This window comes from Cryptomeria japonica, chromosome 5 (genome assembly GCF_030272615.1).
Source record: "Cryptomeria japonica chromosome 5, Sugi_1.0, whole genome shotgun sequence".
NCBI classification, from domain to species: Eukaryota; Viridiplantae; Streptophyta; class Pinopsida; order Cupressales; family Cupressaceae; genus Cryptomeria; species Cryptomeria japonica.
This window is the reverse complement of record NC_081409.1, coordinates 437,093,428-437,108,662: the sequence shown is the minus strand read 5'-3', so window position 1 is coordinate 437,108,662 and position 15,235 is coordinate 437,093,428. Positions and strand designations below refer to the sequence as shown.

General features: G+C 32.9%; 1 protein-coding gene across 2 annotated transcripts in view; it reads right to left on the bottom strand.

The window, feature by feature from the left end:
* Window positions 1-15,235, bottom strand: part of LOC131060598 (histone acetyltransferase GCN5) — a 123,286-nt gene that overhangs the window by 51,814 nt on the left and 56,237 nt on the right. For both annotated transcript variants that reach the window (XR_009110397.2, XM_057993893.2), the window contains exons 5-7: window positions 10,559-10,727; window positions 5,092-5,135; window positions 4,655-4,754 (exon numbers count right to left, since the gene is read on the bottom strand). Coding sequence is in view for 1 of the 2 variants with exons in the window: in XM_057993893.2 (XP_057849876.1) it covers window positions 4,655-4,754; window positions 5,092-5,135; window positions 10,559-10,727 (313 nt within the window). In the remaining variant the exon portion in view is untranslated. The remainder of the gene's footprint in view (window positions 1-4,654; window positions 4,755-5,091; window positions 5,136-10,558; window positions 10,728-15,235) is intronic.

Below are 15,235 nucleotides of genomic sequence, written 5' to 3'. Positions count from 1 at the left end.
ATGCAAAAAGATCCCCTTGTGCAAGTTTGTAGATCCCAATCTCAAAGACTATCTTTGCCCCAAGCTAAGGATCAAGTACCACACACTTTGAACCTCCTCATTGGCTTTGAAATCTTAAGGGAATTGAAATAACACATTTAAGAAATAGGCAGCTGCATGTAAGGGCTTGTGAAGCTGAAGGTGTCGCCATTGATCAATGATATCCCATATGGGATGATAATTATCCTCAACCCTAGCACAAATGGATGGAATGACCTCCTTGGACCTATGCATACCCTCTTATAATATATATATATATATATATATAGTTGCCCTAAGTCTCTCCTTAATGACTATACTTTATTGATGAAAGTGCACTGAGGTCGCCATCATCTAGAGATATAATAGTTAAAGGCTTGCGTCCCACCTCGAAATTTGACCTAAAGCCTCAAGGTGTCGAGCAAATCCATCCATAGGATTCTTTTGGATATACAATGAATATATTTTATCTTGACATTTATATTAGATATTTTATCCCTTACCTTATTCAAATGATTTTTCTTGATTTATTAATCTTGTATCATTAATTAACTTAATCTTCTTCTAACACTCAATAAGCACCAACCCTAAACACTTGAGTACTAGAAACTTCCTTTGTTTCCCAAAGTGCCTAAATACCCTACTTTCAAATGGGATCAAGGTGTAAAATATGTAGTTCTATTTTCTAACTAAGTTTGATGTGAACTGTTAATGTGGGTACATAGCCCTTTTTAGGGCCCCTTTTTCTCGATAGTTTCTCTGCAACTACTACCCACAAAGGGAAGTGATTAAAACAATTGGACGTCATGGCCACTACTTGTTTTTTTATTTCCATCTAGGTCCTAACACTATAAATAGTGTCACCCTTAACCCACATGTAAGATGTTATAACAAACTAATATAGATATCTTAAATACATCTATCTAAAGAAATGATGAGAGATATATCAATTGAAACTATTTTATTTACTTTAAATTATATTTACTCCATACAAAAAAAAATTATTTTTTTCCCTAATACAAATTTTTTATTTGATAATTGATATCTAATATTTTATATTTAAATTCTAAACTTTTGATCACTATTAAAAATAAGAATTTATAACATATATTTTTTAATTAAATTAGTTATTCTCTAATAATAATTTTAAAGATTATATTTCTATATATTGTAATAATGAAATGGTAGATTTTTTTAAATATCTTTGTTTTTATTTTACATGTATTTATCTATCTACAACTTATGATTTTGATGAGGGTATATTTTGTTTTATATGGTGTTTATTTTGAAAATATTATGTTTAAATTTAATATTAATATTTTGACATGTGAATGGTTGTCGAATTTAAGTTGAAAGGTAAAAGTTAACATTAACACGCTCACACCATTACACTCCACCCCTTGCTGCCATTGTAGAATGCCTCTCGGCATTAATAACTCGCATGCATCAAGAAGTGAATATAAGTCCAATCCAAAATTACATGCAAATCATAAAAATCCTATTTGGGGTTTTCTATATTTGTACAAACATCTTTTGGTTCATTAAATTTATCGTTTTTAGTTCACGATTTAAGAGAGATTACCAGTCCCTTGGATTTGAATCAATATGATGTCCATTATTTCTCCTTGATGATTCATAGTAACAATGCCAAAGACGTTGTTGTACCTGGGTTAGGCTATAGATGTAGAAGCTCAAATCAAGATGGTATTACTCATAGGTATGAGCCAAAGGCACCATTGATACCAAATGTTGTTGGTTTTAATTTCATGTTTTTTTTAATGTTTACTAACTATGAAAAGAATAACTAATAATAAACACTTTTATAAAAAAAGTAAACTATGTTAAAATAAATAGTAATAAATTAAACTATACATGCACACACACGCACGCATATAGCAGGCTTCTCCCATCAACAACTCAAAGGAAAACAAATAAAGACCCTGTGAATTGCAATTATTATTAAAAATTAGCATAAATAAGTGTAAACAAAACAGAAAATTAGGCACACTTTTACTATATATATAGCTCATTGCAGGCTTCTCCCATCAACAAATAAAGGCACTGTGAACTGCAATTATCATTAAAATTTGACATAAATAAGTGTGAACAAACAGAAAATTAGGCACACTCTTAAGTGATTTTCACCATCTTCAAAACCACCTTTAAAACATTAAAAGGAAGACACACATTTTGGGTCACTTTGCTAGCAAAATCTTCCACCAAATCTTCATAAAATGTTTCACAACAGAAGTAATGAAAATTTCCTCTAGGCACACTTTTTGGTGACAAATGTAATCAAATTTTCCTCCAATGCACTTTTAGGTGACGAATGTCATGAAAAGTTCCTCTAGGTGTACTTTTTGGTGACAAGTGTAAAGTAAATCTAGCTGCACTTTTGGGTGATGAACATCATGAAAAGTATCTCCATAAGCATTTTCTGGTAACAAATGTAAAGTATACCTCCTCCAAGGCACATTCCCCATGGCTTTGTTACCTCTTTTCTCCAATTCATCTCAGAATCCTAAGACAAGTTTAATACAATAAAAAGCCCTTCAATTAATTTACCAAAGCGCAGGGAGCTTTCCCTTATAATTTGAATAGTGATTCTACTGCAAATCTGTTTTGTTTTCTGTCACACTAAAAGGTGTGATTAAAACACCCACAAATCCAAATGGTTTTATCCCTACACGTTGTTAAGGTTAAAATTAAAGCAATATCACAAGGGAGCTTCCCCTTCCAATACAAAAAAGTTTATCCCTGCATGCCATTAGGTTTTGATTTTCCTATAAGGGGCATATTAAAACACTAACACAACCAAATCCAGATTTAGGTTACACATTGCTCGACATGTAAAACAACATTTATTTTTCCTAAAACAGCATATACAGATACATTTTCCTCACATTTCTTGTATATGATCTCAAATTCATATTCATAAACTTCATTGTTCCTAAAAAGAATCCATCCTAAATTTTAGTCTCTAACGATAAAGTATTCATGCCACCATTTGACAAAATAAGTTACAGCCAATATCTTGATTATAAACAGCATACCAAAGGTCTTGGCAAATTCTAGAATGGCTAAAACTTAAATCAAAGAAAGTGCCTTACTAAGATGTTGGAATGCTCAAGTTGTCACTTTGGAGCACATACACAAGTCCTTCAACAAGAATATCAAAGGCACTATCATACATTCATAGCTTCTAACAAACTTCTATAGTAACATGTTAACATATTTTTGGGGAAGGGCAGTCTTATAGTTTCTATCTTGTTTGGATCTACTATCTCTGCATTGCATACCACACGCCTTCTTACTCAACTTCCTGCATGCCAAAACCAACCTTGGACATTTAGGCATAAAATTGACTGTCTTCCAAAATTTAAAAAACCTTGTTTAAATACATACTCAAGGTGATGTCCCCAATTCTTGTTGTAAATGATAATGTCAAAGAAAAAACAGTTATTTTGAGAAATGGAATAAAAGAAAATTCATAGGAGTTTCAGATGTATGGACAATAGTTACCTTCTAAGTCACAAGGTTCGAATTCGAATTCGAATTCGATAGCCATGAAATTCAGATGAAATTCGACAAGGGAAAAATTCAAAAAAAATTTCGGATAAAATTCGCCTTCTATAATTTTGTTTATTTTTAAATATATGTATACTTCTAATAAATTATCAGAATAGCGATCCTTGTTGGAAAAAATCCGAGGGTGACCCAGCAGTTGCAGACACCCATAACCCAATAGATTCAAAGCATATACAAAGAATACCCACGACCAGCTGAGTTGTGTTTAGAGGCGGATAGCAGTGCTTTATAGAGAAAATTCGATTAAACTCGATTTTTTTTATAGAAGTTTGAAATTCGATTAAATTCGAACCTCATCCATGAAAATCGCCGTATCCTGTGACTTAGGTTACCTTATCGATTTCACATGCAATGACATCATTTAGTTACATTGTAATGGATATTATGTATGTTAGCATGTATTTCACAAAATTGCATGCCACTAAGTTTCTATATTGTTAATGCAAATAAAAAGTATAGTCATTTTAAATACCTTATTCATTTCTCAAAGTTGAATTCTTGTTACAATGGTTACAGTCCAGCATAGCAACAGCACATACAACTTCTGTAATATTATCCATTTTCTGATCATTGCTCCTACAACCATCTCTGCATATTGCCTTACATTTTCCTTCTTGCAGTTGTATTATTTGTAAATCCTTATTATTCCTTAACAGAAGTAGCAAATTTTGTTATCCTTTTAAAAGGCATTGTCACTATCGTCAGAACCAACCTCAGTATTTACAGAGGGACATTGTTTCTACAACCATCTCTGCATATTGCCTTACATTTTCCTTCTTACGGTTGTATTATTTGTAAATCCTTATAATTCCTTAACGGAAGTAGCAAATTTTGTTATCCTTTTAAAAGGCATTGTCACTATCGTCAGAACCAACCTCAGTACTTACAGGGGTATGAAATAAATTTTCTTATTGCTTTGGAAAAAAAACTGAAATGAGCTGTTCATATAAACAAGAAAATGCTATGTAAGCCTGAACGCCTTAAGATCAACATGAAAATTGTTCAACCAAAGTAATTTTTGTTACAACAAAATTGCTCTAGATTTTACCTGACGTTGACGGCGAATCATAGCTGGTAGATCTGTGTAAGGTAATTTAGGGTCAAGTTTGCACTCCATGAGGAGGCCTCCATCATAGTCCTTAATGTACCTGAATCATATTCATAAGATGTATTACCGATGGGGAACAATGCACTGCAATGAAAACAAGATGAAATATTAATAGTTTCTCACTAAATAATATTAGGAAAGAAAGGAGACCACATTGAGCTGAAAAGTTCATTGCAATACGGATTACAGGGACCCAAAAATCGATTTTTGAATAATTCACAACATTACAATGGAAATTTTCAACAAATATTGATTCTTTTAAGTCTCACATAGTCCTATGTAGACAATGTTTATAGATTTTTATTCCATAAATAAGAACTATGGCGGCAAGGAATACAAAATTAAAATCAAATCAATATCATGTTTGAGAAGGATACCCTTTCCATATCTCTTTCTCCAAATAAATCTCCTTTGTAAAACCCTGCACAGGAAGTCATTGTTGTGAAAATTCTGCTACATATAAGTAAAGATATTTACCCTAGTTTTAACCTAGCAGTCTTATATTAAATTAAGTCATCTCAAAGAAAAAAATTAAAATGAAGAGCCCACACTACATAAACTGAATGAAAGTTATCAATTTAAACTTTTAATTCACAAACAAGATAAACAAAGATGTTACATGCAACCAAAGGTTCTATGATTGAGATCTCTGATACTATACTAGAGAAAGCATTTGTTACAAATCAAGATAACAACATATACAAGATATCATTGTATCCCAAGAACCATTCCAGCTTCAGAATGAAAAAATGTTCACAGGGTTATATAAGCACCTCAGATAAAAATATAAATATAAATATAAAGACCCGCAATTAAGAAAACATCCACAAAATAAAAGATTGTTCTATAGAAATTACCAGAGCTTGAGCTACATGTCTTAATCACCCTCTGAATACATTCTCTCCAATCAAGTACAAAATATCCAACAAAAGAACTACTTGATTGCAGATAGATAATGTCATGTCCCCTCCTTGATTGTTATATATTACCTAAAAGAAGCAATTGTTATTTATTAATTAATATAATATTTATCAACGAATGATTATGTGAAATTAATTTTAAAAAAAAAATTTAATTAATATTTATCAATAATAATATTTACATTAATATTATATTACATGACAGCAACTTAAAGAGTAGTCATCACTACTCCCCACGTAGCACCAAATTAAGTAATGCCTACCGATTAATGAAAAGGGGATGAATCATCATCGGTTCAGGTTCTAATTATGAAGACATGATGATGACTCCATCGTCAGCAATATAGGATGTTGATGCCATTAGTCAATACCACTAATAGACACGAAGCTGGTATCAATTACATACGAGAACATACATCTAGCTGAAGATATCGATTGAGCCACAATTAAAAAGGAGATCGACTAAATATACAGAACGATGGTTATGGATGAAGCACGGATAGAAGATGGCAAAGATATCATATACTATTCTCGTATCTGTATGATTGAATAAATAGAGGAACATACGATAAGAGAAGGAATAATGTAGGCAGTATTCACAAGGGAAGCCGGTATGTATAACATCGTTTAATAGTGATTGAACAGCAAAATGACATGTAATAACCAAATATTGTAGTTACATGGAAGAAGGATAGTTGACCTACTCGGCAGTTGAAGTATGGAACGTGTTTACTATAAACACTATGGAATGTGTTTACCATAAACACCGCTTATTAGGAACACTACACGTCTACGATGCGTCAAGTCAACAAACACAAATACATAGATGAATCTATCAGAGGACTTTATCAAAGGGAGTGATACAGACTGTTTGATTGTTGGTCGTTATCTCAATAATACGAAAGTACGGGAAGCTATCGATCTATATAAAGACAGCAAATATTAGAGACTAGTCAATGACACATCGTTATTATAAAGATACTTATCAGTGGACTATTACTTAATTAGTTATCCAATTATAATATGGAAAGGTGCGATTAGCATACAAGAAGAAGCATTAATGAATAGATGTATCTTTTGTTTTGCAAGATATAAGTAGGCACTCAATCTCTCTCAATCGATCATCATCAGAAACCTTTTATCTCTTATTCATACCCTTCATTGGATTTGTTCGTAAAGCAACAACCCCTTGGCATAATATAGTTGCATTCATATAAGGTTCTACATATGATCAAGATAATCTTAGTCTTATCTAAGTACATAGGCTTAATCACCTTGCAAATACCCAATTGTCATATCTGAGTTAGCAGTGATATTGTCATCAAATATATACTAGCGCTTGCACCAAATAGAGGTGTAATGGTAAAGCCAATAGTAATATATGATAAAATAATTTAGGACTTCATATCTATTATTTGATAAAGTAGAATCTGTTTCACTCTTCAAATCTTTATAGCATCTTTACCATTTTTTAGAAATAGAAGAAAGAGAAATAGTTTCAGCAATAGAAACTTGTTAAAGAATTTCTTTTTCTTTGAAGTGTTCTACAGTTTCAAAAGTGGGAGTTTGAAGGATAAGTTTTGTTAGAAATCTTCTTTTTCCTTGAAGTTTTCTACAATCTCAAAAGTGAGTTTTTTTGTGAAAAATAATAATAATAATTTTAAAAGATAAAATAAATCTTTAGAAATCTACCAAATTTTAAAATTAATTTCTCCATAATTACAGACAAATTTGATGTGCACATATTTAATGTATCGTATGAATCATCGAAATTACAACTACAAATATTTTCTAAAAATCTCACAGGCGTAAAATATTCTTAGGCCGAGGCACAATGTATAACGGAAGCAGCACCAGTCGCTTCAAAGAATGGGTCAGGCTTCATAAAATAGATGGATCTTCATCAAACCCCCTTAGGTAACTCAGTTTGATCAGAATTTTCAAAAAAAGATGGGATTTTAGAATTTTTTCCAATGGAAATTCTCTCCAGATCGACCTCAATGCCCAATTACGTTGTTCCGACTGTTAACAATCATCACAAATCTACAAACTCTTTATATTAATGTTAATATCGATTAAAATTAATTATCAAATTAATTAAAAAATCACTTATTTCAATTTTAAAACTATATCTAAATATTACTATTATGATAGAGATTTGAACTTCTCAATCTCTATATCCTTTTGAAATGGCAGAACTTTTAAGTCCTCCCTCCATGTTTTCCTATTTAATTTGCATTTAGATTCAGTTGATTTTTATAGTCAATCTTACATATTTTCCACTTAGCTATATCACATGATTTCCTGAATAGTGTAGAGATAAATCTTATCGAGATGAACCCTGTGACTAAAGACACTGTATGCATGTGGATACTCTCGACCTTGTTTTTTGTCAATCAATCATAGTGGGTGAGTGAGTAATTTTTATGCTTAAAGTTCCTATCATCAATTTTGTAAGAAAGGAAACCTCCTACACAATGATAGTCCCACAAATACAAAAAGAGATGAACAGAAAATGATACATATTTATATTTTTCAAAACATATAATGTTTGATCAGATATAGACACAGTCACATAGTTGCTCCTCTTTCATGCATGCAGTAAACTGAAACAGAATCATCTGTATTCATTGGCTTGAATGAAGATATAGATGCAATTGAGATATAGATGAAATGGATTGATGATGATAGACCAAGAATTGGAGAAGCATTCCTGTCAAACATAGGTTTTTAATCAACCAAAACTGGGTTTCGGCGACTGTTTATTATAGAAATCGTGAATAAAATATTTAAAACGAAATGCACGGACAGGAATCGTTAAAGAAAAAAAGAGTATTGATGACGAAAAACTATGCAGCAATCATGCAAATATTGCTTGTTTGAGTTTGAAAATTCTATTTGCTTAAAAAAAAACTGTGGGCATGACATGGAGAAGCAATAATACGATTCAAAACATAGTGTTTACAGATATGAAGGAAGTAAATGAGCTGACATGTATTTTTAGAAACAAAATTAGATCAGTGAATGCAGGATTTTTAACTTCATTGGATCACAAGGCCTTGAACTGCATCCAAGCATGTGCAGATTTAAAAATCAACCCAAGATTATGGTCAAAGCCACGCCACACCAAGGTCAAAGGAGCGGTGGATAATAATCATTAAAAGAAACTATGTTTGCTGACTCGAATGAAAACTCAGGTGCTGACGAGGAGTAATGCACCCTGCTGCCGAGTCTTAAAAACAGATGGCATTAGACACTTTTCCGTGTGCCTGAGACATTTCTGATGGGCTATGCCCACGTAATAATAGCCTATCGGCTAAATATAACATCCATAAGTGGTATCATAGATTGTAATTTGCAATGCTAAGACAGACTTTGAGGAAAGAAGTCAGCCTGCCATTGATTTCGCAAGTTAATTGTTCCTATTCCCTAAGTGTTAACTTATGGGGGACATTACAGATAACAACATATATTATATTATTTATTAGATAGTGATCATTCAATCTAGAGACCCCTACATTGAAGAACACTGTCAATATATCATCCTGTTGGAGGTAGGTATGAACCATATCCTCTATGAAAATTGCAGCCCTAGTGAATTGCCTTCATATTATCAGCATCCATATATTGTCCTATATTCAAAAACATTTCTCAAATTCAAAAATCTGCAAATAATAAGTTCCTTGTGTGACAATAATATCAGCCAAATCCCCCTATTGCTTGATAACCTATTATTTTTATTCTATACTTTTTGCTAAAATCAGCTTTGTTCTCAAAATATAAGCAACTATTCTACCAAAGATATGAATAAATGATGAAAAAATGGCACAATATCATATAAAAAGCTAAGTCTCTGTTAATCACAACTCTAATGTAAATGCTTTCCACTTCCAGCATACCCAGGCTTGACTCACAAAATTATTTGTAAGTGGAAACTAAATAGAAATATACAGAGATCTTTAGAGCTTGAATGTATCCAGTTAACTATTACACATATTAGAACACCCAGCTACTTGCCAAGAAGCTTTCAATTGTGAAACCCAAGGCATTGGCTAATCTGTTTTGTGTACATAGTGCTCGTTAAAGAAGAATACTTCTGATCTCGCCTCATTTATTTGCTGACCAGGTATGCCTTTGCATAAGTAGAGAGTATGGACTTAATGTTCTTGGCCTCGGGAACACTTGCCTCCCCGAAAAGGATTGTGTCGTCAACAAATTGTAGATGGGTGAAAGCATCCATTCCATCAGCAGCCTAATAACCATCCACCAAATGTTTCCCCTAGACAAGTAGATGCACCAACCAAGCGCTTCAATCATTATGATCCAGAGGTATGGTGAGAGATGATCTCCTTGCCTAAGTCCTCTAGATGTTCAAAAATATCCCTCGGGGCTACCATTGTGAAGGATGGAAAAGTGAGGAGAAGAGATACGCTCAAAAACACATCCCCACAATCATTTGCAAAAACCAAATTTTCCAAGTACCTTCATAAGAAACCTCCAATCAACTCCGTCATATGCTTTGCAAATGTCTAGTGACAAGCATAACTTTTGAGTTGGACCTCAATGGAGACTATTAGTTCATGACTGGTTATTATACTTCTGTGATTGATCAATCGGAGACAAACCTTCTTTTTTCCCAAGAAATAAGGTAAGGGGGCAAGGCCTTTAGCCTATTGCAATTGCATTTGAATTTATTTTGCTCTCACTGTGCCTTCTCAGTTCCCTATCTCTTTAAGTTAAATCTATTGTGCTGTTTTGGATATATTATGTACACAGCTTTACCTCTGCTTCAATACCTTCGTTGATTCAGTATAAAGTCAATGTAAAAGTTCTTTTCTTTTTAACATACACTATCCTTTATCAAAACGCTAAAAAAACATACTCATTGAGTATCATACCAAATAAGAGAACATAGAATTATTACCTGTTTAATGAAGTAGCCAACAGCATTATTATCAGCATATGTTAAAAAATATGTGAGACCATCCTCATCACGTGCATGTTGTTTCAAATGGTTCATTAACCTTGTCCCATAGCCTTTCACTTGTTCATCTGCAGTGATAGCACAAAATGCTATTTCTCCAAATTTTTGACTGCTTGAACAAACCACACATACAGAGCAAGACATAGTTATTTATCCTCCCTGATAGCATGAACAGTATATCAGTCTGAAGAAATAGTCAATAAAGCTTAGATACCCGGATCCACATTTCTAGATTAAGATACTTTTAACTGGATAGATTAACTCAGATATAGTACAAAAAAGGAATTATGTATACAAATATTAGCCAACCATGTCTAAAATAAACCAACCATCAGAATAAGGCAGATATTTTTTACAAACACGGGTAATTTAATATGTCCACAAGGGCAAACCTGCTCAGGTCTGCTAGTTTTCGACAGTTTATAATATTATAAATTTATAAAATTTATTACAGCTCCTAAAAAACATTAACTATCTGCATAACAATTCTAAAATAAACTAACCATAAGAATAAAGTAGATAGTTTATAGAAATAAAAATGATTTGTTATTTGGCCGCCACTGCAAGCACACACAAATGAGCTTCTTTTTGAAAGACTACAATGCAAATAGCAATACAGCTCCTAAATAACATAACTCTACCACTACCAGGGTGCAACATGCGAAACTGACAAAAGCAACCAAAAGTATTAGATTTAATCTAATTATCAAAGTGAATAAAACACAAAAGACAACGTCAACCAAGTTGCCATTAAATATGGAGAGCTTTCCAACCACATGATAAAATATTCTCTTGACAACTTCTCAATAGCAATCTCTACAATGAGGATCAGAGGGTATTAGTTTTCAACATGTATCAATTTCTAATTATAGACTAGAATGTAATATTTTTTCCCTACTTTGTGTTGTACATCACCTTAACAAGAAGCATTGTCATCACTCAAAAACATAATTTGTTTTGCAAAATCTTTCTTCAGTTTCTCCTCAGTGACCAATTACATTGTGTATTCGATACACCAATTATTCACAAAGCCTCTCAAGTTTGTTAGCATTTGAATGTGTCCCTTTCAACACAATGAAATGCAGAAAAGCGTGTAAAGATGTACCTTTCTTCAAATTGGAAGGGAAAGCTCCTTTACGAATAAACTAATAATATTAAAACTCTAAGCAATGAAAACAACATGTTATTTTGGTTCTCAGGTATGGGCACAAGGCATTTCAGCACTTTTACAAAAGAAAAGAGATTTTTAAGTATTTTATGTATAAAGCAAACAACCTAAACAGCTAATAAGCACTCTCTTTCTAGCTAAAAGCAGACAATAAAAAAACATGAGTACAACATAAAATTTGAGTTGGATTAAACACACAAGATATTATGAATTGAATATGAAGATTTGTATTCAGTCACATGACCCAAGACATTGCAATACAAAGGCTGCAATAATCATTAAGCAATATTCAAATCACAAAAACACAGAAGTGAGCATGAACAGCAATTTCAGCTGCAAGTAGACATAAAATCACTATAGTTCCCATCTAAGTACATATAGAACATATTTATAAGTGCTTACAATACTTTGCATGCTTAAGTCACGCAATTTATTCAAGATAAATAACAAAAAACTACTTCAGTTTCTATGCTGAAAAGCATATCCTTGTATACAAAGCAAGCTCCAAATATGATATTTTCTAAAAATAGAAAAAATGAATTTCATCAACATATATCGAGTGTTAATCGCCTTTTAGAAGGTTATCTAGGAATAACCACCCTCAAAAAATAGAAAAGCTAAAAATACCAGTCTAAAACATCGATGGCTTCTCTAATGTTTTTGACTTAAAACATGATTCCTGTACCTAGGCACCAGACTCTCAAAGCTTGAATTCATATGTTTTCCCAGTTTTACAATAGTTACGAATTGGATCAGACTAAAAATTTGTAGGGATGTTCCATATGAATTATCTAAAAAGCCTGTTTTTGTAACTCAAAAACCCATATTGTCATTTTCATTTTATGAATAAAAACAATTTTTTCTTCCAACAAAAATATTGTTCCTACTTTTATGGAGATTTTAGTTTCCTTTTATTTTTTCTTGAATTCCAAACCAAAATCAGAATTTTGGGGGTCATATGTGACTTTCCAACTTTTTAGACCAAAATCACATTTTTAACCAATTTTGCCATTTTCCACCTTAGTTTTCAGGCTCAGCCTCGTAAGATTAATTGACAAGCCAAAAAAATTCTACTTGAAAAGTACTCAACAAAAACTCAGAAAAACTCCACAAATTAAAAAGCCACATATGCACAAATACAAAGTATATCAAATGAGTGATAGGGGTCTAGAAGCAACGCCCCAAAGGATTCATACTTGACAAGCCAAAAAAATCCTACTTGAAAAGTACTCAGCAAAACTCATCAACTTAAAAAAGTCACATAAATTTTATGCAAAATACAAATACAAATGTATCAAAAGAGTGATAGAATTCTAGAGGCAATGCCCTAAACGAGGTTAAGGGTGGCACCCCTCACAAGGTCAGAGGGCAGGTGTAGGGGTGGGGTTGTGGGGTAGAGCCCTCACCACCAAGCCCAAATGAATACCTTCAAAACCTAACAAACCTATATAGTGCACACCATTTTAATAATTTTTTAAAAGGTAAAAATCAAAGTTTCTGGAGTGTGTAACCCACAATTTTGACGCACTGATGGCACAAGAAGTCAAGTTGTCAAACTTGCTAAAAAACTTGGAGAGTTTTTTAGAAGGCCCAACATCAATTCTTGGCTAGTTAACTTGTGATTACTTAGGAGCTGAAAAAATAGCCGAGCACCTCTTCACTTACATCAATTTTGTCCAAAAATGTTTTCCTCTAAGGACCTATCCAAACAATTTCTACTTTTTCAACAAAAACAAATGAGAGTGCTTTCAAAACAAATGAACATTTTTGGTTTTTGAGATTTTTGGACAAAAACATTACAAGTGCGCTTTTGGACTTTTTGGCCAACTTTCTGTTTTTCATACTTCTAACAAAAAATGGTTATGGATTGCACATTTGAACATTTTGGCCTTTTTTTATGTTTGAAATTTTAAGGGAAAAAATTATTTTGGCTCATGCTTTTGGACATTGTGGCCATGTTTTTAACTGTGGAAAAAAACTGTTCTAGAGCATGTTTTTGGATGTTTGGGCCACATTCTATCTCTTGAACTTTGTGGACAAAAATGCTTATAGGGCACACTTTTGGACATTTGACCACTTTTTGTTATGATGCACTCCAAAGCATTGAATGTCCTATTTCATGCCTTGGACCATTTTTTCACTTTCGCTAACATCCAAGGTTCATTCTTAAATTTGTCTGATGCATTGGAAGGCTCCTCCGGTCAGCTATGCAAAAACACTAATTAGACCTTAAAAGTACAACATTTATGACCATGACAAGCAAGAATTCAGCAGGACTCACACAATTGAAACTTCAAGGAGGTATTACAAAAATGTGCAGAAATGTGCAGAATATAGCTCTTTTGGAAATGTTTTCTCAATGAAATGTGCAGAAAGTAAATAAGAAAGGGTTTAGAGAGGTTCTAATCTAAATCTAAAGAACTCGAGAGACAACAAGGGCTCGGGTGAAATCAACCACACTTTGTTTCACCAACATCAAACAACTATGCAAAGAGAAGTGCAATTTCAAAGGTTGTCCAAAAGATTTTCATATTACCAATGAATACCATCAAGACGAACAATATTCATTTGATAATCGAAGTTAAGCATACACATTCAAGAGGCTCATTCCAATCTTACACTGCAAATAGAAATCATCTACTTACAAAAGGGATAGCGAATGATTTCACCATGAAACAATGCTATCTATCTCATTCATCTACTTGCTTGAAAACACATCTACTTGCCTGAAAACGAAGAGAAACAATGTGACTTCAAAATAACTCAAGTATCACCAAAATCAATGAATCACTCTTATTATCTTCACAGCTTATAGCAACAATCTCATATAAATTCTCCCCCTTTTACAAATGAAGGGGTTAACCCCTTTTAAGTTTTATAGGCCCCAAAATGAAAATGGACGGCCTGAAGAGCACATAGGAAATACTGAGAGGAGGGGTGGGGGTGAGTCAGTATTGTAGATTTGTTCTACTTTTTAAAACTTGAAACCACATAAAAACATATAAAGAACAATCATAAAGATGCATACACCAGATATCTCGTGGAAAACCCTTTCGGGTAAAAAAACCACCGCATCAAATAGCTTTCATTAATAAGAAATGGGCATCAAACCAGATACAAACAAGAGCACCAACTCTAAACAACTGAAGCACCCACTCCAGCCAGGTGAGGCACCAACCTCAAAACTTATTCAAAAAATATAATGGGATCATTCACCACACACGCAGCTTCAAAAAGAAATAATACCACCCTTTCTACTCACAGAAAAATATTCAACCTCTTTGCATTTCACGGTAGTCAGATTTCTGAAATATATTTCTGCAGTTCAGACATACAATGCTTCTCTACTATCAGAGCCTTCTAATTGATCATATATACCAGTTTGCAACTAATAATCGCTCCAATAATCACACATGACGACAAGACGCCATGAGATACAACAATCAATA